The sequence below is a fragment of the Oncorhynchus masou genome, chromosome 29, assembly GCF_036934945.1.
Source record: "Oncorhynchus masou masou isolate Uvic2021 chromosome 29, UVic_Omas_1.1, whole genome shotgun sequence".
In the NCBI taxonomy this organism is placed as follows: domain Eukaryota; kingdom Metazoa; phylum Chordata; class Actinopteri; order Salmoniformes; family Salmonidae; genus Oncorhynchus; species Oncorhynchus masou.
The window spans coordinates 90,547,096-90,572,525 of NC_088240.1; the positions used below are offsets into that span (position 1 = coordinate 90,547,096).

The 25,430-nt window shown below is 48.0% G+C and overlaps 1 protein-coding gene across 1 annotated transcript in view; it reads left to right on the forward strand.

Moving 5' to 3' along the window:
- Positions 1–25,430, forward strand: part of LOC135519836 (intermembrane lipid transfer protein VPS13B) — a 764,993-nt gene that overhangs the window by 292,948 nt on the left and 446,615 nt on the right. The window contains 1 exon segment of the mRNA XM_064945043.1: positions 17,721–17,824. Within this exon segment, the coding sequence (XP_064801115.1) occupies positions 17,721–17,824 (104 nt within the window).

Sequence of the window (25,430 nt, forward strand, 5' to 3'; positions counted from 1 at the left end):
CTAGGACTGGCTACTCTACTGTAGTACACCATACAGTAGGACTGGCTACTCTACTATAGTAGTACACCATACAGTAAGGCTGGCTACTCTACTGTAGTATTATACCATACAGTAAGGCTGGCTACTCTACTGTAGTACACCATACAGTAAGGCTGGCTGCTCTACTATAATACACCATACAGTAAGACTGGCTACTCTACTATAGTAGTACACCATACAGTAAGGCTGGCTACTCTACTGTAGTATACCATACAGTAAGGCTGGCTACTCTACTGTAGTACACCATACAGTAAGGCTGGCTACTCTACTGTAGTATACCATACAGTAAGGCTGGCTACTCTACTGTAGTACACCATACAGTAAGGCTGGCTACTCTACTATAGTAGTACACCATACAGTAAGGCTGGCTACTCTACTGTAGTATACCATACAGTAAGGCTGGCTACTCTACTGTAGTACACCATACAGTAAGGCTGGCTGCTCTACTATAATACACCATACAGTAAGGCTGGCTACTCTACTGTAGTATACCATACAGTAAGGCTGGCTACTCTACTGTAGTACACCATACAGTAAGGCTGGCTACTCTACTGTAGTACACCATACAGTAAGACTGGCTACTCTACTATAGTAGTACACCATACAGTAAGGCTGGCTACTCTACTGTAGTACACCATACAGTAAGGCTGGCTGCTCTACTATAATACACCATACAGTAAGACTGGCTACTCTACTATAGTACACCATACAGTAAGACTGGCTACTCTACTATAGTACACCATACACTAGGACTGGCTACTCTACTGTAGTATACCATACAGTAGGACTGGCTACTCTACTATAGTAGTACACCATACAGTAAGGCTGGCTACTCTACTGTAGTATACCATACAGTAGGACTGGCTACTCTACTATAGTAGTACACCATACAGTAAGACTGGCTACTCTACTATAGTAGTACACCATACAGTAAGGCTGGCTACTCTACTGTAGTACACCATACAGTACGACTGGCTACTCTACTATAGTAGTACACCATACAGTAAGACTGGCTACTCTACTGTAGTACACCATACAGTAAGGCTGGCTACTCTACTGTAGTACACCATACAGTAAGACTGGCTACTCTACTATAATACACCATACAGTAAGGCTGGCTACTCTTCTATAGTAGTACACCATACAGTAAGGCTGGCTACTCTACTATAGTAGTACCCCATACAGTAAGGCTGGCTACTCTACTGTAGTACACCATCGATGTTAATGTTGAGTAACTCTAGGGGACTGCTCTATGTTAATGTTGAGTAATTCTAGGGGAACTGTAGGGGACTGATCTATGTTAATGTTGAGTATCTCTAGGGGAACTGTAGGGGACTGATCTATTGAGTAACTAGGTGACTGATCTATGTTAATGTTGAGTAACTGTAGGGGACTGATCTATGTTAATGTTGAGTAACTAAGGGACTGATCTATGTTAATGTTGAGTAACTCTAGGGGACTGATCTATGTTAATGTTGAGTAACTCTAGGGGGCTGATCTATGTTAATGTTGAGTAACTAGGGGACTGATCTATATTAATGTTGAGTAACTGTAGGGGACTGATCTATGTTAATGTTGAGTAACTAGGGGACTGCTCTATGTTAATGTTGAGTAACTCTAGGGGAACTGTAGGGGACTGATCTATGTTAATGTTGGGTAACTATAGGGGACTGATCTATGTTAATGTTGAGTAACTCTAGGGGAACTGTAGGGGACTGATCTATGTTAATGTTGAGTAACTCTAGGGGAACTGTAAGGTACTGATCTATGTTAATGTTGAGTAACTCTAGGGGAACTGTAAGGGACTGATCTATGTTAATGTTGAGTAACTCTAGGGGACTGATCTATGTTAATGTTGAGTAACTATAGGGGAACTGTAGGGGACTGATCTATGTTAATGTTGAGTAACTCTAGGGGAACTCTAGGGGACTGATCTATGTTAATGTTGAGTAACTCTAGGGGACTGATCTATGTTAATGTTGAGTAACTCTAGGGGAACTGTAGGGGACTGATCTATGTTAATGTTGAGTAACTCTAGGGGAACTGTAGGGGACTGATCTATGTTAATGTTGAGTAACTCTAGGGGAAATGGTTGAATAAGTCCATAGATAACAGCCATGAGTTCCTGAACCCCCTTTACTATGAGGATGAGACAGGGAAGATGAGGCCACACTCTCACTGCCCTCTCTCTCTCACTGTCCTCTCTCTCTCACTGTCCTCTCTCTCTCACTGTCCACTCTCACCTCTCTCGTTCGCTCTCTCTCATTCTCCTCTCTCTCTCCCTCTTGCTCTCACTGTCCCCTTCCTCTCACATCTCTCTCTCTCTCTCTCTCTTTCTCTCTTTCTCTCTTCTCTCTCCTCTATCCTCTCATCTCTCTCCTATCTCTTTCTCCTCTCACTCTCTCTCCCCTCACTCTCTCTCCTTTCTCCTCTCCTCTCTCCTTTCCCCTGTCCTCTCTCTCTTTCCTCTCCTCTCTCTCTCCACTCCCCTCTCTCCACCCTCCTCTCTCCTCTCCTCTCTCTCTCCACTCCCCTCTCTCCACTCTCCTCTCTCCTCTCTCTCCACTCTCCTCTCTCCACTCCCCTCTCCACCCTCCTCTCTCCTCTCCTCTCTCTCTCCACTCCCCTCTCTCCACCCTCCTCTCTCCTCTCCTCTCTCTCTCTCTACTCCCCTCTCTCCACTCCCCTCTCTCCACTCTCCTCTCTCCTCTCTCTCTCCTCTCCTCTCTCTCTCCACTCCCCTCTCTCCACTCTCCTCTCTCTCTCCTCTCCTCTCTCTCTCCTCTCCCCTCTCTCCACTCCCCTCTCTACTCTCTCTACTCCCCTCGCTCTACTCCCCTCTCTCCACTCCCCTCTCTCCACTCCCCTCTCTCCTCTCTCCTCTCTCCACTCTCCTCTCTCCTCTCCACTCTCCTCTCTCTCCCCTCTCTCCACCCTCCTCTCTCCTCTCTCTCCACTCCCCTCTCTCCACCCTCCTCTCTCCTCTCCTCTCTCTCCTCTCCTCTCTCTCCTCTCTCCACTCCACTCCCCTCTCTCTCCACTCCCCTCTCTCCACTCCCCTCTCTCTCCCCTCTCCCCTCTCTCCCCTCTCCCCTCTCTCCTCTCTCCTCTCTCTCCCGTATACCTTGTTCCCTGAGTCACACATCCATTACAGCAACATCACAAATCATGTTGATTAGTAGAATGACATCTCAAAGCCCTTTTAGTTTCCTTCTCTCATTTGTCCCTCTCAGGCCCCTGTAGCCTGATAGTGATTGGTGATTGAGTGAGAAGGGGTTCCTGTAGAGTAGAGCTGTACTATATTACACTGGTTACTGTTAATTCACTGTAAGGTTGCGAAATTCTTGTGACTTGCCCAAAATTCCCTGGTTGGAAGATTCCCAGAATCAGAAGAGAATAAGCAGGAAATCTGTGAATATTCCAACTGGGATTTCTGGAAAGCCTGGGAATTAACTGTAGCTCATTGGGAGAATATGTGACTGTACTGAATATCAAACGGAGCACTCGATCATTCCATATGCCCGTTCACGAGTCAATCTCAAACGGAGCACTCGATCATTCCATATGCCCGTTCACGAGTCAATCTCAAACGGAGCACTCGATCATTCCATATGCCCGTTCACGAGTCAATCTCAAACGGAGCACTCGATCATTCTATATGCCCGTTCACGAGTCAATCTCAAACGGAGCACTCGATCATTCCATATGCCCGTTCACGAGTCAATCTCAAACGGAGCACTCGATCATTCCATATGCCCGTTCACGAGTCAATCTCAAACTGAGCACTCGATCATTCCATATGCCCGTTCACGAGTCAATCTCAAACGGAGCACTCGATCATTCCATATGCCCGTTCACGAGTCAATCTCAAACGGAGCACTCGATCATTCCATATGCCCGTTCACGAGTCAATCTCAAACGGAGCACTCGATCATTCCATATGCCCGTTCACGAGTCAATCTCAAACGGAGCACTCGATCATTCCATATGCCCGTTCACGAGTCAATCTCAAACGGAGCACTCGATCATTCCATATGCCCGTTCACGAGTCAATCTCAAACGGAGCACTCGATCATTCCATATGCCCGTTCACGAGTCAATCTCAAACGGAGCACTCGATCATTCCATATGCCCGTTCACGAGTCAATCTCAAACGGAGCACTCGATCATTCCATATGCCCGTTCACGAGTCAATCTCAAACGGAGCACTCGATCATTCCATATGCCCGTTCACGAGTCAATCTCAAATGGAGCACTCGATCATTCCATATGCCCGTTCACGAGTCAATCTCAAACTGAGCACTCGATGATTCCATATGCCCGTTCACGAGTCAATCTCAAACTGAGCACTCGATCATTCCATATGCCCGTTCACGAGTCAATCTCAAACTGAGCACTCGATCATTCCATATGCCCGTTCACGAGTCAATCTCAAACTGAGCACTCGATCATTCCATATGCCCGTTCACGAGTCAATCTCAAACTGAGCACTCGATCATTCCATATGCCCGTTCACGAGTCAATCTCAAACTGAGCACTCGATCATTCCATATGCCCGTTCACGAGTCAATCTCAAACTGAGCACTCGATCATTCCATATGCCCGTTCACGAGTCAATCTCAAACTGAGCACTCGATCATTCCATATGCCCGTTCACGAGTCAATCTCAAACTGAGCACTCGATCATTCCATATGCCCGTTCACGAGTCAATCTCAAACGGAGCACTCGATCATTCCATATGCCCGTTCACGAGTCAATCTCAAACGGAGCACTCGATCATTCCATATGCCCGTTCACGAGTCAATCTCAAACTGAGCACTCGATCATTCCATATGCCCATTCACGAGTCAATCTCAAACTGAGCACTCGATCATTCCATATGCCCGTTCACGAGTCAATCTCAAACGGAGCACTCGATCATTCTATATGCCCGTTCACGAGTCAATCTCAAACTGAGCACTCGATCATTCCATATGCCCGTTCACGAGTCAATCTCAAACTGAGCACTCGATCATTCCATATGCCCGTTCACGAGTCAATCTCAAACGGAGCACTCGATCATTCCATATGCCCGCTCACGAGTCAATCTCAAACGGAGCACTCGATCATTCCATATGCCCGCTCACGAGTCAATCTCAAACGGAGCACTCGATCATTCCATATGCCCGCTTCACGAGTCAATCTCAAACGGAGCACTCGATCATTCTATATGCCCGCTCACGAGTCAATCTCAAATGGAGCACTCGATCATTCCATATGCCCGCTCACGAGTCAATCTCAAACTGAGCACTCGATGATTCCATATGCCCGCTTCACGAGTCAATCTCAAACTGAGCACTCGATCATTCCATATGCCCGTTCACGAGTCAATCTCAAACTGAGCACTCGATCATTCCATATGCCCGTTCACGAGTCAATCTCAAACTGAGCACTCGATCATTCCCCATATGCCCGCTCACGAGTCAATCTCAAACTGAGCACTCGATCATTCCATATGCCCGCTCACGAGTCAATCTCAAACTGAGCACTCGATCATTCCATATGCCCGCTTCACGAGTCAATCTCAAACTGAGCACTCGATCATTCCATATGCCCGTTCACGAGTCAATCTCAAACTGAGCACTCGATCATTCCATATGCCTGTTCACGAGTCAATCTCAAACTGAGCACTCGATCATTCCATATGCCCGTTCACGAGTCAATCTCAAACGGAGCACTCGATCATTCCATATGCCCGTTCACGAGTCAATCTCAAACGGAGCACTCGATCATTCCATATGCCCGTTCACGAGTCAATCTCAAACTGAGCACTCGATCATTCCATATGCCCGTTCACGAGTCAATCTCAAACTGAGCACTCGATCATTCCATATGCCCGTTCACGAGTCAATCTCAAACGGAGCACTCGATCATTCTATATGCCCGTTCACGAGTCAATCTCAAACTGAGCACTCGATCATTCCATATGCCCGTTCACGAGTCAATCTCAAACTGAGCACTCGATCATTCCATATGCCCGTTCACGAGTCAATCTCAAACGGAGCACTCGATCATTCCATATGCCCGTTCACGAGTCAATCTCAAACTGAGCACTCGATCATTCCATATGCCCGTTCACGAGTCAATCTCAAACGGAGCACTCGATCATTCCATATGCCCGTTCACGAGTCAATCTCAAACGGAGCACTCGATCATTCCATATGCCCGTTCACGAGTCAATCTCAAACTGAGCACTCGATCATTCTATATGCCCGTTCACGAGTCAATCTCAAACGGAGCACTCAATCATTCCATATGCCCGTTCACGAGTCAATCTCAAACGGAGCACTCGATCATTCCATATGCCCGTTCACGAGTCAATCTCAAACGGAGCACTCGATCATTCCATATGCCCGTTCACGAGTCAATCTCAAACGGAGCACTCGATCATTCTATATGCCCGTTCACGAGTCAATCTCAAACGGAGCACTCGATCATTCCATATGCCCGTTCACGAGTCAATGTCAAACGGAGCACTCGATCATTCTATATGCCCGTTCACGAGTCAATCTCAAACGCCAGTTGTCGAGTCATCGAGGGCTCCACTGCTCCCTTCGAGAAGCCTCTTCATCGTGTGCACCCTCCTTCCCATGAATATTAGCATGTTACCTAGCAACAACAGTCACTTCTACACTGCCCTAAGAAATAGTCTGAATAATTTACATCAGAATAATCTCAACTGTAATTTATTTTAGAAGTTTCATTTCGATGTCTTGGTCGTGCAAGTTTCATGTATTTCATGAAAACTGCCCATTATTAACTAGCTAGCTAAACCTGAGCCAGTCACTTCCCCATTATTAACTAACTAGCTAAACCTGAGCCAGTCACTTCCCCATTATTAACTAGCTAGCTAAACCTGAGCCAGTCACTTCCCCATTATTAACTAGCTAGCTAAACCTGGGCCATTCACTTGTCCATTATTAACTAGCTAGCTAAACCAGTCACTTGTCCGTTATTAACTAGCTAGCTGAACCTGAGCCAGTCACTTGTCCGTTATTAACTAGCTAGCTAAACCTGAGCCATTCACTTGTCCGTTATTAACTAGCTAGCTAAACCAGTCACAACCCCATTATTAACTAGCTAGCTGAACCTGAGCTTTCACTTGTCCGTTATTAACTAGCTAGCTAAACCAGTCACTTGTCCATTATTAACTAGGTAGCTAAACCAGTCACTTGTCCGTTATTAACTAGCTAGCGAAACCAGTCACTTGTCCGTTATTAACTAGCTAGCTAAACCTGAGCCATTCACTTGTCCATTAATAACTAGCTAGCTAAACCAGTCACTTGTCCGTTATTAACTAGCTAGCTAAACCTGAGCCATTCACTTGTCCATTAATAACTAGCTAGCTAAACCAGTCACTTCCCCATTATTAACTAGCTAGCTAAACCTGAGCCATTCACTTGTCAATTAATAACTAGCTAGCTAAACCTGAGCCAGTCCTTCCCCATTATTAACTAGCTAGCTAAACCTGAGCCAGTCACTTCCCCATTATTAACTAGCTAGCTAAACCTGAGCCAGTCCTTCCCCAATATTAACTAGCTAGCTAAACCTGAGCCAGTCCTTCCCCATTATTAACTAGCTAGCTAAACCTGAGCCAGTCACTTCCCCATTATTAACTAGCTAGCTAAACCTGAGCCAGTCCTTCCCCATTATTAACTAGCTAGCTAAACCTGAGCCATTCACTTGTCCATTATTAACTAGCTAGCTAAACCTTCCAGTACCCATGGTTCATAGCAAGTGAGTCATGCTACATGACAGGTCGGGGAGACGATGCTCGCAAATGGATTTTTAATTTTGACTATTGATATAAGTGTCAGTTGGACTGTAGTCCATCATGGTGACTGTAACATACTGCCTGGTTGTAGTCCATCATGGTGACTGTAACATACTGCCTGGTTGTAGTCCATCATGGTGACTGTAAAATACTGCCTGGCTGTAGTCCATCATGGTGACTGTAACATACTGCCTGGTTGTAGCCCATCATGGTGACTGTAACATACTGCCTGAGAGAGAGAGAGAGAGAGAGAGAGAGAGCCGGGTGAGAGAGTGAGCAGGGTGAGAGAGTGAGCAGGGTGAGAGAGTGAGCAGGGTGAGAGAGTGAGCAGGGTGAGAGAGCATGTCCTTCCCAGCCCTGGTTGTGTTACCAGGTCCTTCCCAAACCCTGGTTGTGTTACCCTCATGACGTGGTTGGTTCCCGCACCGTTACCCCACCACCTGACTCTATCTCGGTGTATCTTGGTGTGACAGCCCTGCCGGTCGACCCCTCTCACCACGACCCAGAGCCCCCCGACCTCCAGAACCAGGCATAACACCGGTGTCAACAGTTGAGCTAACAGCCAAAGGACCAGCCAGGCCTGTAGTAGCGTTCAAGAACACCTGTTGAGCAATGCAGGCAGCACATAGCAGCCCAACGGCTCCAAGATACCTTCTAGTCATGAGCTCATCGGAAAAGTCATTAAGAGAGTCGGTACTGTAGCCCACGCTAGGCTAAAGCTGGCCTAATGTTTTGTTTTGCTACTTGGCTTGGAAATTAAACCAAACCTGTCAGGAGTCATATAGCTGACACAGAGCTTATTTATTTATAGACCTGAGAGAGGAGAGGATGGGGAGAGGAGAGTAAGGGAGGGGAGGAGAGTAGGGGAGCAGAGAGGGGAGGGGAGGAGAGTAGGGGTGTGGAGAGGAGAGGGAGGGGAGTAGAGTAGTGGAGTGGAGGGGAAGAGAGAGAGAGGGGAGTAGGGGAGGAGAGAAAGGAAAGAGTAGGGGAGACGAGGAGAGAGGGAGGAGATGAGAGTAGGGGAGAGGGAGGAAATGGGAAGGGAGAGCGAGGGAGGGGTAAAGAGGAGAGGAAAGGGGAAGAGAGAGAGAGGGAGGGGAGAAGAGGAGAGGAGAGGAGAGGAAAGAGTGAGGAGAGGAGAGGAAATGGGAAGAGAGAGAGAGGGAGGGGAGGAGAGGAGAGGAAAGAGTGAGGAGAGGAGAGGAAAGGGGAAGAGAGAGAGAGGGAGGGGAGAAGAGGAGAGGAGAGGAAAGAGTGAGGAGAGGAGAGGAAAGGGGAAGGGGGAGGGGAGAAGAGGAGAGGAGAGGAAAGAGTGAGGAGAGGAGAGGAGAGGAAAGGGGAAGAGAGAGAGAGAGGGAGCTGAGTGGAGGTGAGGAGAGGAGAGGAGAGGAAAGAGTGAGGAGAGGAGAGGAAAGAGTGAGGAGAGGAGAGGAAAGGAAAGGGGAAGAGGAGAGGAGGTGAGGAGACTTGCTGCCATGAACCAATGTAGGTCTCAATCAGGTCCAACAATGAGGAGATTCTGAAATGGATTAGTTTGACTTCTGGAAGGGTCCTAATCCTCTGGATGGGTCCTAATCCCCTAGACCTCTTGATGGTCCTAATCCCCTGGACCTCTGGATGGGTCCTAATCCCCTGGACTTCTGGATGAGTCCTAATCCCCTGGACTTCTGGATGAGTCCTAATCCCCTGGACCTCTGGGTGGGTCCTAATCCTCTGGATGGGTCCTAATCCCCTGGACCTCTGGATGGATCCTAATCCCCTGGACCTCTGGATGGGTCCTAATCCCCTGGACCTCTGGGTGGGTCCTAATCCCCTGGACCTCTGGATGGATCCTAATCCCCTGGACCTCTGGATGGGTCCTAATCCCCTGGACCTCTGGGTGGGTCCTAATCCCCTGGACCTCTGGATGGGTCCTAACACCCTGGACTTGTGGATGGGTCCTGGACTTCTGGATGGGTCCTGTACCTCTGGATGGATCCTAATCCCCTGGACTTCTGTATGGCTCCTAACACCCTGGACTCCTGGATGGGTCCTAATCCCCTGGACTTCTGGATGAGTCCTAATCCCCTGGACTTCTGGATGGGTCCTAATCCCCTGGACCTCTGGATGGGTCCTAACACCCTGGACTTCTGGATGGGTCCTAACACCCTGGACTTCTGGATGGGTCCTAACACCCTGGACTTCTGGATGGGTCCTGGACTTCTGGATGGGTCCTGTACCTCTGGATGGATCCTAATCCCCTGGACTTCTGTATGGCTCCTAACACCCTGGGCTCCTGGATGGGTCCTAACACCCTGGACTTCTGGATGGGTCCTAATCCCCTGGACCTCTGGATGGTCCTAATCCCCTGGACTTCTGGATGGGTCCTAACACCCTGGACTCCTGGATGGGTCCTAATCCCCTGGACTCCTGGATGGGTCCTAACACCCTGGACTTCTGGATGGGTCCTAATCCCCTGGACTCCTGGATGCGTCCTAACACCCTGGACTTCTGGATGGGTCCTAATCTCCTGGACTTCTGGATGGGTCCTGTACTTCTGGATGGGTCCTAATCCCCTGGACCTCTGGATGGGTCCTAACACCCTGGACTTCTGGATGGGTCCTAACCCCCTGGACCTCTGGATGGGTCCTAATCCCCTGGACCTCTGGATGGATCCTAATCCCCTGGACTTCTGTATGGCTCCTAACACCCTGGACTCCTGGATGGGTCCTAATCCCCTGGACTTCTGGATGGGTCCTAATCCCCTGGACTTCTGGATGGGTCCTAATCCCCTGGACCTCTGGATGGTCCTAATCCCCTGGACTTCTGGATGGGTCCTAATCCCCTGGACTTCTGGATGGGTCCTAATCCCCTGGACTTCTGGATGGGTCCTAATCCCCTGGACTTCTGGATGAGTCCTAATCCCCTGGACTTCTGGATGAGTCCTAATCCCCTGGACTTCTGGATGGGTCCTAATCCCCTGGACCTCTGGATGGGTCCTAACACCCTGGACTTCTGGATGGGTCCTAACACCCTGGACTTCTGGATGGGTCCTGGACTTCTGGATGGGTCCTGTACCTCTGGATGGCTCCTAATCCCCTGGACTTCTGTATGGCTCCTAACACCCTGGACTCCTGGATGGGTCCTGGACTTCTGGATGGGTCCTGGACCTCTGGATGGATCCTAATCCCCTGGACTTCTGTATGGGTCCTAACACCCTGGACTCCTGGATGGGTCCTAATCCCCTGGACTCCTGGATGGGTCCTAATCCCCTGGACTTCTGGATGGGTCCTAACACCCTGGACTTCTGGATGGGTCCTAATCCCCTGGACTCCTGGATGCGTCCTAACACCCTGGACTTCTGGATGGGTCCTAATCTCCTGGACTTCTGGATGGGTCCTGTACTTCTGGATGGGTCCTAATCCCCTGGACTTCTGGATGGGTCCTAATCCCCTGGACCTCTGGATGGGTCCTAACACCCTGGACCTCTGGATGGGTCCTGGACTTCTGAATGGGTCCTGGACTTCTGGATGGGTCCTAACCACCTGGACATCTGGATGGGTCCTAACCTCCTGGACTTCTGGATGGGTCCTAACACCCTGGACTTCTGGATGGGTCCTAACTTCCTGGACCCTCTACAACTGCTGTTACTAGCTGATTGACCCCATCTTCCTCTTAGGGTTCTTAGTCCTGCTCCCCTAACAAGCCAGACAAACATGCAGCCAGACAGGCAGCCATCCAGACAGGCAGCCATCCAGACAGGCAGGCAGGCAGGGCAGGCAGGCCAGAAGTCCAGAACCCACGTTCAACATGAAGCCACGTTCATTCACGTTAGTAGCCTGCTAGAGTTAGTGGCAGGCCGGCGGGCGAGCGCTATCCACCGTCGTAGTACGGATGAGGCCTGACCTGTAATGAAGCTGGCTAGCTATCCACCGTCGTAGTACGGATGATGGGCTATGGTCTAAAGTAGTGTACTATATAGGGAATAGGGCTATGGTCTAAAGTAGTGTACTATATAGGGAATAGGGTCCTGGTCTAAAGTAGTGCACTATATAGGGAATAGGGCCCTGGTCTAAAGTAGTGCACTATATAGGGAATATGGTCCTGGTATATAGTAGTGCACTATATAGGGAATAGGGTCCTGGTATATAGTAGTGCACTATATAATGAATAGGGGTTCCATTGGGTTCTGGTCTATAGTAGTGCACTATATAGGGAATAGGGTGCCATTTGGGACACATGTTGTGTATATACAGACCTACTCTGGTGCAGAGAAGTCACTTACAGTTGCGGGACCCCATCCAGCAGCCCACACAGCCAAGCCCTATTACCCTGCCACAGTGTGGTCTACAGCAGGCTAGGAGATCAACCCACAGGCATGAGGTTATGGTTCCTCTGGGAGGGAGGGAGGGAGGGAGGGAGGGAGGGAGAGAGATAGGGAGGGAGAGAAAGAGACAGAGAGAGGGGGGACAGAGAGAGAGAGAGAGAGAGAGAGAGGACAAGGTGAGAGAGAGTGAACGAGGTGAGAGAGGACAATGAGAGAGAGAGGACAATGAGAGAGAGAGGACAGTGAGAGAGAGAGAGAGAGGGAGGGAGAGGGGGAGAGAAAGAGAGAGAGAGAGAGGGGGGACAGAGAGAGAGAGAGGGAGGGAGAGGGGGAGAGAAATAGACAGAGAGAGGGGGGACAGAGAGAGAGAGAGAGAGGACAGTGAGAGAGAGAGAACAATGTGAGAGAGAGTGAACAAGGTGAGAGAGAGTGAACAAGGTGAGAGAGGACAGTGAGAGGGAAGGGACAGTGAGAGAGAGAGGACAGTGAGAGAGAGAGGACAGTGAGAGAGATATGACAGTGAGAGAGAGAGAGAGAGAGAGAGGACAGTGAGAGAGAGAGGACAGTGAGAGAGAGAGGACAGTGAGAGTGAGGACAGTGAGAGTGAGGACAGTGAGAGAGAGAGAGAGAGAGAGAGGACAGTGAGAGAGAGAGGACAGTGAGAGAGAGAGGACAGTGAGAGAGAGAGGGCAGTGAGAGAGAGGACAGTGAGAGAGAGAGAGGACAGTGAGAGAGAGAGAGGACAGTGAGAGAGAGAGGACAGTGAGAGAGAGAGGACAGTGAGAGAGAGGGCAGTGAGAGTGTGGCCTCATCTTCCCTGTCTCCTCCTCATAGTAAAGGGGGTTCAGGAACTCATGGCTGTTATCTATGGACTCTGTTATTCAACCAGTTACCCTAGAGTTACTCAACATTAACATAGATCAGTCCCCTACAGTTACCATAGAGTTACTCAACATTAACATAGATCAGTCCCCTACAGTTACCCTAGAGTTACTCAACATTAATATAGATCAGTCCCCTACAGTTCCCCTATAGTTACTCAACATTAACATAGATCAGTCCCCTACAGTTCCCCTAGAGTTACTCAACATTAACATAGATCAGTCCCCTAGAGTTACTCAACATTAACATAGATCAGTCCCCTACAGTTACTCAACATTAACATAGATCAGTCCCCTACAGTTACCCTAGAGTTACTCAACATTAACATAGATCAGTCCCCTTCAGTTCCCCTAGAGTTACTCAACATTAACATAGATCAGTCCCTTACAGTTCCCCTAGAGTTACTCAACATTAACATAGAGCAGTCCCCTACAGTTCCCCTAGAGTTACTCAACATTAACATAGATCAGTCCCCTAGTTACTCAACATTAACATAGATCAGTCCCCTACAGTTCCCCTAGAGTTACTCAACATTAACATAGATCAGTCCCCTACAGTTACCCTAGAGTTACTCAACATTAACATAGATCAGTCCCCTACAGTTCCCTTAGAGTTACTCAACATTAACATAGATCAGTCCCCTAGAGTTACTCAACATTAACATAGATCAGTCCCATACAGTTACCCTAGAGTTACTCAACATTAACATAGACCAGTCCCCTAGAATTACTCAACATTAACATAGAGCAGTTCCCCTACAGTTACTCAATATTAACATAGAGCAGTCCCCTAGAGTTACTCAACATTAACATAGAGCAATAGAGCAGTTCCCCTACAGTTACTCAATATTAACATAGAGCAGTCCCCTAGAGTTACTAAACATTAACATAGAGCAGTTCCCCTAGTTACTCAACATTAACATAGATCAGTCCTTTAGTTACTCACCATTAATATAGATCAGTCCCCTATAGTTACTCAACATTAACATAGATCAGTCCCCTAGAGTTACTCAACATTAACATAGAGCAGTTCCCCTAGTTACTAAACATTAACATAGATCAGTCCCCTACAGTTCCCCTAGAATTACTCAACATTAACATAGATCAGTCCCCTACAGTTCCCCTAGAATTACTCAACATTAACATAGATCAGTCCCTTACAATTACTCAACATTAACATAGATCAGTCCCCTATAGTTACTCAACATTAACATAGATCAGTCCTTTAGTTACTCACCATTAATATAGATCAGTCCCCTATAGTTACTCAACATTAACATAGATCAGTCCCCTAGAGTTACTCAACATTAACATAGAGCAGTTCCCCTAGTTACTAAACATTAACATAGAGCAGTCCCCTACATTTACTCAACATTAACATAGAGCAGTTCCCCTAGTTACTCAACATTAACATAGATCAAGCCCCTATAGTTACTCAATATTAACATAGAGCAATAGAGCAGTTCCCCTAGTTACTCAACATTAACATAGAGCAGTCCCCTACAGTTACTCAACATTAACATAGAGCAGATATACTGCTAACCCAACCCCCCCCCCTCAGTCTGATACACCGTTTCCCCCCCTCAGTCTGATACACCGTTACCCCCCCCCCCCCCTCAGTCTGATACACCGTTACCCCCCTCAGTCTGATACACCGTTACCCCCCTCAGTCTGATACACCGTTACCCCCCACCCTCAGTCTGATACACCGTTACCCCCCCCCCCTCAGTCTGATACACCGTTACCCCCCCCCCCTCAGTCTGATACACCGTTACCCCCCCCTCAGTCTGATACACCGTTACCCCCCCCACCCTCAGTCTGATACACCGTTACCCCCCACCCTCAGTCTGATACACCGTTACCCCCCCCCCCCACCCTCAGTCAGATACACCGTTACCCCCCACCCTCAGTCTGATACACCATTACCCCCCCCCCCACCCTCAGTCAGATACACCGTTACCCCCCCCCCTCAGTCTGATACACCATTACCCCCCCCCCCTCAGTCTGATACACCGTTACCCCCCTCCCCCTCAGTCTGATACACCGTTACCCCCCCCCACCCTCAGTCAGATACACCGTTACCCCCACCCTCAGTCTGATACACCGTTACCCCCCCAGTCTGATACACCGTTACCCCCCTCAGTCTGGTACACCATTAACCCCCCTCAGTCTGATTCCCCCCCCTCAGGGCTGAAACGGAAATAACCGTGGAGCGCCAAAGCCCCTCGGAACTCCCCAGGCTCATCAGATGTTCCGCGGCATTCTCTTCATCGTTGTTTCCGAGACATTCCACGGCACGCCAGAGCCCTCTCCCTAATCCCCACGGCATGCTGGTCATTATCAATACCATCCCCTGGCATTACCTCAGCCACATATTGTTGCTAAAGATTATTAGTTCAGAATAAACTAAACCTCCTGAACGTATTGGGTTTCATAGAGATTTATCAAGAGGAAATGTTATGCTTGGACTAGATGAGATACACACTGTGTCCTCAGAGGCTGAACATGGTTACGACCTGGGACTAGATGAGATACACACTGTGTCCTCAGAGGCTGAACATGGTTACGACCTGGGACTAGATGAGATACACACTGTGTCCTCAAAGGCTGAACATGGTTACGACCTGGGACTAGATGAGATACACACTGTGTCCTCAGAGGCTGAACATGGTTACGACCTGGGACTAGATGAGATATACACTGTGTCCTCAGAGGCTGAACATGGTTACAACCTGGGACTAGATGAGATATACACTGTGTCCTCAGAGGCTGAACATGGTTACTACCTGGGACTAGATGAGATATACACTGTGTCCTCAGAGGCTGAACACAGGAACATGGTTACTACCTGGGACTAGATGAGATACACACTGTGTCCTCAGAGGCTGAATATGGTTACTACCTGGGACTAGATGAGATATACACTGTGTCCTAAGAGGCTGAACATGGTTACGACCTGGGACTAGATGAGATACACACTGTGTCCTCAAATGCTGAACGCAGAAACATGGTTGCTACCTGGCAGTAAGAACATGGTTACTACCTGGCAGGAGGAACATGGTTACTACCTGGCAGGCGGAACAGGGTTACCACCTGGCAGTAGGAACATGGTTACCACCTGGCAGTAGGAACATGGTTACTACCTGGCAGGAGGAACATGGTTACAACCTGGCAGTAGGACCATGGTTACTACCTGGCACTAGGAACATGTTTACTACCTGGCAGTATGAACATGGTTACTACCTGGCAGTAGGAACATGGTTACCACCTGGCAGTAGGTACATGGTTATTACCTGGCAGTAGGAACATGGTTACATGGTTACAACCTGGCAGTAGGGACATGGTTACATGGTTACTACCTGGCAGTAGGAACATGGTTACATGGTTACTACCTGGCAGTAGGAACATGGTTACATGGTTACAACCTGGCAGTAGGAACATGGTTACATGGTTACCACCTGGCAGTAGGAACATGGTTACCACCTGGCAGTAGGAACATGGTTGCTACCTGGCAGTAGGAACATGGTTACATGGTTACTACCTGGCAGTAGGAACATGGTTACCACCTGGCAGTAGGTACATGGTTATTACCTGGCAGTAGGAACATGGTTACATGGTTACAACCTGGCAGTAGGGACATGGTTACATGGTTACTACCTGGCAGTAGGAACATGGTTACATGGTTACTACCTGGCAGTAGGAACATGGTTACAACCTGGCAGTAGGAACATGGTTACATGGTTACCACCTGGCAGTAGGAACATGGTTACCACCTGGCAGTAGGAACATGGTTACTACCTGGCAGTAGGAACATGGTTACATGGTTACTACCTGGCAGTAGGAACATGGTTACATGGTTACTACCTGGCAGTAGGAACATGGTTACCACCTGGCAGTAGGAACATGGTTACCACCTGGCAGTAGGAACATGGTTACTACCTGGCAGTAGGAACATGGCTACTACCTGGCAGTAGGAACATGGTTACATGGTTACCACCTGGCAGTAGGAACATGGCTACTACCTGGCAGTAGGAACATGGTTACATGGTTACTACCTGGCAGTAGGTACATGGTTACCACCTGGCAGTAGGAACATGGTTACTACCTGGCAGTAGGAACATGGTTTCTACCTGGCAGTAAGAACATGGTTACCACCTGGCAGTAGGGACATGGTTACTACCTGGCAGTAGGAATATGGTTACTACCTGGCAGTAGGAACATGGTTACATGGTTACAACCTTACTAGGTCTGTTCTGTATGTGTTGTCTGTAGGTGCTGTGTTCCTGGTCAGCGTTCAGGGCATTGTGGGTAACCTGCTGTTCTGTATGTGTTGTCTGTAGGTGCTGTGTTCCTGGTCAGCGTTCAGGGCATTGTGGGTAACCTGCTCTTCTGTATGTGTTGTCTGTAGGTGCTGTGTTCCTGGTCAGCGTTCAGGGCATTGTGGGTAACCTGCTGTTCTGTATGTGTTGTCTGTAGGTGCTGTGTTCCTGGTCAGCGTTCAGGGCATTGTGGGTAACCTGCTGTTCTGTATGTGTTGTCTGTAGGTGCTGTGTTCCTGGTCAGCGTTCAGGGCATTGTGGGTAACCTGCTGTTCTGTATGTGTTGTCTGTAGGTGCTGTGTTCCTGGTCAGCGTTCAGGGCATTGTGGGTAACCTGCTGTTCTGTATGTGTTGTCTGTAGGTGCTGTGTTCCTGGTCAGCGTTCAGGGCATTGCTGTGAACCTGGATCCAGTCTTCAGCACATGGATCCTCCACCAGCCTCAGAAGAGGAGCAGCAGGCAACAGGTAGAACACACACACACACACACACACACACACACACACAATCTACACAGGACAGCCAATCTACACAGGACAGGCAATCTACACAGGACAGACAATGGTTGGACATTACTCAGGTTCACCCTTATAGAGGACAGGCAGAGAGGCTGGTTGGATAGAGGACAGACAGACAGGCTGGTTGGATAGAGGACAGACAGAGAGGCTGGTTGGATAGAGGACAGACAGAGAGGCTGGTTGGATAGAGGACAGACAGAGAGGCTGGTTGGATAGAAGACAGATTGAGAGGCTGGTTGGATAGAGGACAGACAGAGAGGCTGGTTAGATAGAGTACAGACAGAGAGGCTGGTTGGATAGAAGACAGATAGAGAGGCTGGTTGGATAGAGGACAGACAGAGAGGCTGGTTGGATAGAGGACAGATATAGAGGCTGGTTGGACATTACACAGGTTCACCCTTATAGAGGACAGACAGAGATGCTGGTTGGATAGAGGACAGACAGAGAGGCTGGTTGGATAGAGGACAGACAGAGAGGCTGGTTGGATAGAAGACAGATAGAGAGGCTGGTTGGATAGAGGACAGACAGAGAGGCTGGTAGGATAGAGGACAGATAGAGAGGCTGGTTGGATAGAGGACAGATAGAGAGGCTGGTTGGATAGAGGACAGACAGAGAGGCTGGTTAGATAGAGGACAGACAGAGAGGCTGGTTGGATAGAGGACAGACATAGAGGCTGGTTGGATAGAGGACAGACAGAGAGGCTGGTTGGATAGAGGACAGACAGAGAGGCTGGTTGGATAGAGGACAGACAGAGAGGCTGGTTGGATAGAGGACAGACAGAGAGGCTGGTTGGATAGAGGACAGACAGAGAGGCTGGTTGGATAGAGGACAGACAGAGAGGCTGGTTGGATAGAGGACAGACAGAGAGGCTGGTTGGATAGAGGACAGATAGAGAGGCTGGTTGGATAGAGGACAGACAGAGAGGCTGGTTGGATAGAGGACAGACAGAGAGGCTGGTTGGATAGAGGACAGACAGAGAGGTTGGTTGGATAGAGGACATACAGAGAAGCTGGTTGGATAGAGGACAGACAGAGAGGTGGGTTGGATAGAGGACAGACAGAGAGGCTGGTTGGATAGAGGACAGACAGAGAGGCTGGTTGGATAGAGGACAGACAGAGAGGCTGGTTGGATAGAGGACAGACAGAGAGGTTGGTTGGATAGAGGACATACAGAGAAGCTGGTTGGATAGAGGACAGACAGAGAGGCTGGTTGGATAGAGGACAGACAGAGAGGCTGGTTGGATAGAGGACAGACAGAGAGGCTGGTTGGATAGAGGACAGACAGAGAGGCTGGTTGGATAGAAGACAGACAGAGAGGCTGGTTGGATAGAGGACAGACAGAGAGGCTGGTTGGATAGAAGATAGATAGATACACAGGACATTGATGTAAATGTATCGTTGGGAATCGTTGAACATGTATTTGTTCAGTGAACTCGTCTGGTCCGTACCTCCCACAGGGGAGAGAGAAGGAAGCACATGTTAGTGATTGACTCAGTGCCAGGGTGAAGGAGACCTGTTCCTCATCTAACCTAGCTGACACACACACACACACACACACACACACACACACACACACACACACACACACACACACACACACACACACACACACACACACACACACATGTCCTGGCTGTCAGGGTTAGAGTGTGAAGGCTGGGTGTGCAGGATTAGCTGAGGCCTTCAGCTGAAGGACAGAGGAGAAGGACGAGGCTCAGTGTTTGGGGTCAGGAGGGAGAGAGACGGATAGGAATGTTCCCTGGAACGTTCTAGAATACTGGAGCGTTCTAGAATACTGGAGCGTTCTAGAATACTGGAGCGTTCTAGAATACTGGAGCGTTCTAGAATACTGGAGCGTTGCAGACGGGGGGGTTGAGGACCTCTTTGTGTAAAGCAGAAAGTAGCTGACACGATGTGACTCCTCAGGAAAGCCTGAGAAATATAATAATAATATATTAAGGAAGTGATATATTCAGGAAGTGATATATTCAGGAAGTGGTGGTGATATATTCAGGAAGTGATATATTCAGGTGGTGATATATTCAGGAAGTGATATATTCAGGAAGTGATATATTCAGGAGGTGATATATTCAGGTGGTGATATATTCAGGTGGTGATATATTCAGGTGGTGATATATTCAGGAAGTGATATATTCAGGTGGTGATATATTCAGGAAGTGATATATTCAGGTGGTGATATATTCAGGTGGTGATATATTCAGGAAGTGATATATTCAGGTGGTGATATATTCAGGTGGTGATATATTCAGGTGGTGATATATTCAGGTGGTGATATATTCAGGTGGTGATATATTCAGGTGGTGATATATTCAGGAAGTGATATATTCAGGTGGTGATATATTCAGGTAGTGGTGGTGATATATTCAGGTGGTGATATATTCAGGTAGTGGTGGTGATATATTCAGGTGGTGATATATTCAGGAAGTGATATATTCAGGTAGTGATATATTCAGGTAGTGATATATTCAGGAAGTTATATATTCAGGAAGTGATACATTCAGGAAGTGATATATTCAGGTGGTGATATATTCAGGTGGTGATATATCCAGGTGGTGGTGGTGATATATTAAGGAAATGATATATTAAGGAAGTGATATATAAAGGAAGTGATATATAAAGGAAGTGATATATTCAGGAAGTGATATATTCAGGTGGTGATATATTCAGGTGGTGATATATTCAGGTGGTGGTGGTGATATATCCAGGTGGTGCTGGTGATATATTAAGTAAGTGATATATTAAGTAAGTGATATATTCAGGTGGTGATATATTCAGGTGGTGATATATTCAGGTGGTGGTGGTGATATATCCAGGTGGTGCTGGTGATATATTAAGGAAGTGATATATTAAGTAAGTGATATATTCAGGAAGTGATATATTCAGGTGGTGATATATTCAGGAAGTGATATATTTAGGTGGTGATATATTCAGGAAGTGATATATTTAGGTGGTGATATATTCAGGTGGTGATATATCCAGGTGGTGATATATCCAGGTGGTGATATATCCAGGTGGTGATATATCCAGGTGGTGGTGGTGATATATTCAGGTGGTGGTGGTGATATATCCAGGTGGTGATATATTCAGGTGGTGATATATCCAGATGGTGGTGGTGATATATTCAGGTGGTGGTGGTGATATATCCAGGTGGTGCTGGTGATATATTAAGGAATTGATATATTAAGTAAGTGATATATTAAGTAAGTGATATATTCAGGTGGTGATATATTCAGGAAGTGATACATTCAGGTGTTCCAGTATTCTAGAACGCTCCAGTATTCTAGAACGTTCCAGGGAACATTCCTATCCGTCTCTCTCCCTCCTGACCCCAAACACTGAGCCTGAATATATCACTTCCTGAATATATCACCACCTGAATATATCACCACCTGAATATATCACCACCTGAATATATCACCACCTGAATATATCACTACCTGAATATATCACTTCCTGAATATATCACTTCCTGAATATATCACTTCCTGAATATATCACTTCCTGAATATATCACTTACTTAATATATCACCACCTGAATATATCACCACCTGAATATATCACCACCTGGATATATCACCACCTGGATATATCACTTCCTGAATATATCACTTCCTTAATATATCACTTCCTGAATATATCACTTACTTAATATATCACCACCTGAATATATCACCACCTGAATATATCACCACCTGGATATATCACCACCTGGATATATCACCACCACCACCTGGATATATCACCACCTGAATATATCACCACCTGGATATATCACCACCTGGATATATCACCACCTGGATATATCACCACCTGAATATATCACCACCTAAATATATCACTTCCTGAATATATCACTTCCTTAATATATCACTTCCTGAATATATCACTTACTTAATATATCACCACCTGAATATATCACCACCTGAATATATCACCACCTGGATATATCACCACCTGGATATATCACCACCACCACCTGGATATATCACCACCTGAATATATCACCACCTGGATATATCACCACCTGGATATATCACCACCTGGATATATCACCACCTGAATATATCACCACCTGGATATATCACCACCTGGATATATCACCACCTGGATATATCACTTACTTAATATATCACCACCTGACTATATCACCGCCACCACCTGGATATATCACCACCTGGATATATCACCACCTGAATATAGCACCACCTGGATATATCACCACCTGGATATATCACCACCTGACTATATCACCACCACCACCTGGATATATCACCACCTGGATATATCACCACCTGACTATATCACCGCCACCACCTGGATATATCACCACCTGGATATATCACCACCTGGATATATCACCACCACCACCTGGATATATCACTACCTGGATATATCACCACCTGAATATATCACCGCCTGGATATATCACCACCTGACTATATCACCACCACCACCTGGATATATCACCACCTGGATATATCACCACCTGAATATATCACCACCTGGATATATCACCACCTGGATATATCACCACCTGAATATATCACCACCTGGATATATCACCGCCACCACCTGGATATATCACTACCTGGATATATCACCACCACCACCTGGATATATCACCACCTGGATATATCACCACCTGGATATATCACCGCCACCACCTGGATATATCACCACCTGGATATATCACCACCTGGATATATCACCACCTGAATATATCACCACCTGGATATATCACCACCTGACTATATCACCACCACCACCTGGATATATCACCACCTGGATATATCACCACCTGGATATATCACCACCTGGATATATCACTTCCTGGATATATCATCACCACCACCTGGATATATCACCACCTGGATATATCACCACCACCACCTGGATATATCACCACCTGGATATATCACCACCTGGATATATCACCACCTGAATATATCACTTCCTTAATTAATATTACCAGTTCAAAAATATTTGAGAGTTTTCAAGTAATCTGGATGTGTGTGTGTGTGTGTGTGTGTGTGTGTGTGGGCCCCTGCCAGATGTCATACTGTAGCTAGCTGCTGCTGCTTTCGGGTGCCAGTGGTGTCCCCCCCCCCCCTCCCCCACACACACACAGGGCCAGGGCCGAGCAGAACGGCCGTGAGCTGTAGTCTGCCAGCTCTGTGTGAGGCCGCTCTACACAAACATTCCCCCATCACCGACCCCTGGCGCCGAGCCTTCAGCCCCGAGCCTTCAGCCCCCGAGCATTCAGCCCCCACCTCATCCCCTGTGTTGCTCTTGGAGCCTACGGCCCTGTTGGAGTCTCCTTCCCTACAGCCTTGTAGCCAGCCCAGCATTGCTCTCATATCCTCCCTCCTCTCTCCACCTCTCCCCTCCTCTCCTTTCTCCTCCTCTCCTCTCCCCTCCCCTCTCTCCTCCTCTCATCCTTTCTCCTCCTCTCCTCTCCCCTCCTCTCATCTCACCTCCTCCTCTCATCTCCCCTCCCTCCCTCCTCTCCCCTCCCATCCTCCTCTCCTCTCCTCCCCTCTCTCCTCTCCTCTCTCCTCCTCCTCTCCTCTTGTCTCCTCTTCTCTCCTCTCCTCCTCTCCTCTCCTCTAATCTCCTCCTCTCCTCTCCTCCTCTCCTCTCCCCTCCACTGCCCTCCAGGCCCTTGTGTTCCCTGCTCTTGTGTTCCTCAGATTAATCCTCTTTTAATTATTGGAGCTGACTGAGTTAATGTCCATGACAGGCAGTCATGTCCTGTTGTCTCTGAGAACCAGAGAGGACCGACACTATTTATACACAAGTATGTGGACAAACCTTTGCTGACAGGTGTGTAAAATCGAGCACACCGCCATGCAATCTCCATGGACAAACATTGCCAGTAGAATGGCCTTACTGAAGAGCTTTCAACGTGGCACCGTCATAGGATGCCACCTTTCCAACAAGTCAGTTCGTCAAATTTCTGCCCTGCTAGAGCTGCCCCCGGTCAACTCTAAGTGCTGTTATTGTGAAGTGGAAATGTCTAGGAGCAACAACGGCTCAGCCACGATGTGGTAGGCCACACAAGCTCTCAGAACGGGACCGCCGAATGCTGAACCACCTAGTAGCACGTAAAAATGGTCTGTCCTCGGTTGCAACACTACCAAGTTCCAAACTTTCAGGAACGTCAGCACAACAACTGTTGGTCGGGAGCTTCATGTAATGGGTTTTCATGGCCCGAGCAGCCGCACACAATTGGATTATCTGAGTTTGGCGGATGCCAGGAGAACCCTACCTGCCCCAATGTATAGTGTCAACTGTAAAGTTTGGTGGAGGAGGAATAATGGTCTGGGGCTGTTTTTCATGGTTCGGGCCCCTTAGTTCCAGTGAAGGGAAATCTTAACGCTACAGCAAACAATGACATTCTAGATGATTCTGTGCTTCCAAATTTGTGGCAATAGTTTGGGGAAGGCCATTTCCTGTTTCAGCATGACAATGCCCCCATGAACAAAGCGAGGTCCGTACAGAAATGGTTTGTCGAGATCGGTGTGGAAGAACTTGACTGGCCTGCACAGAGCCCTGACCTCAACCCCCTCGAAAACCTTTGGGATGAATTGGACCACGAGCCAGGACTAATTGCTAAACATCAGCACCCGACCTCACTAATGCTCTTGTGGCTGAATGGAAGCAAGTCCCCGCAGCAATGTTCCTACATCTAGTGGACCGCCTTCCCAGAAGAGTGGAGGCTGTTATAGCAGCAATGTTCCTACATCTAGTGGAAAGCCTTCCCAGAAGAGTGGAGGCTGTTATAGCAGCAAAGGGGGAACCAACTCCATATTAATGCCCATGATTTTGGAATGAGATGTTCGACAAGCAGGTGTCCTCATACTGTCAGTACTGTAGTTGAATGTTTTGTACTCTCTCTAAGAAGGTCAGGACTGATGGAGCAGGCTGGAGATCTCTCTAAGAGGCAGCCCTGTCTATCTCAGACTACATGGTCAGGACAGATGGAGCAGGCTGGAGATCTCTCTAAGAGGCAGCCCTGTCTATCTCAGACAACATGGTCAGGACAGATGGAGCAGGCTGGAGATCTCTCTAAGAGGCAGCCCTGTCTATCTCAGACGACATGGTCAGGACAGATGGAGCAGGCTGGAGATCTCTCTAAGAGGCAGCCCTGTCTATCTCAGACTACATGGTCAGGACAGATGGAGCAGGCTGGAGATCTCTCTAAGAGGCAGCCCTGTCTATCTCAGACTACATGGTCAGGACTGATGGAGCAGGCTGGAGATCTCTCTAAGAGGCAGCCCTGTCTATCTCAGACAACATGGTCAGGACAGATGGAGCAGGCTGGAGATCTCTCTAAGAGGCAGCCCTGTCTATCTCAGACGACATGGTCAGGACAGATGGAGCAGGCTGGAGATCTCTCTAAGAGGCAGCCCTGTCTATCTCAGACTACATGGTCAGGACAGATGGAGCAGGCTGGAGATCTCTCTAAGAGGCAGCCCTGTCTATCTCAGACTACATGGTCAGGACAGATGGAGCAGGCCGGAGATCTCTCTAA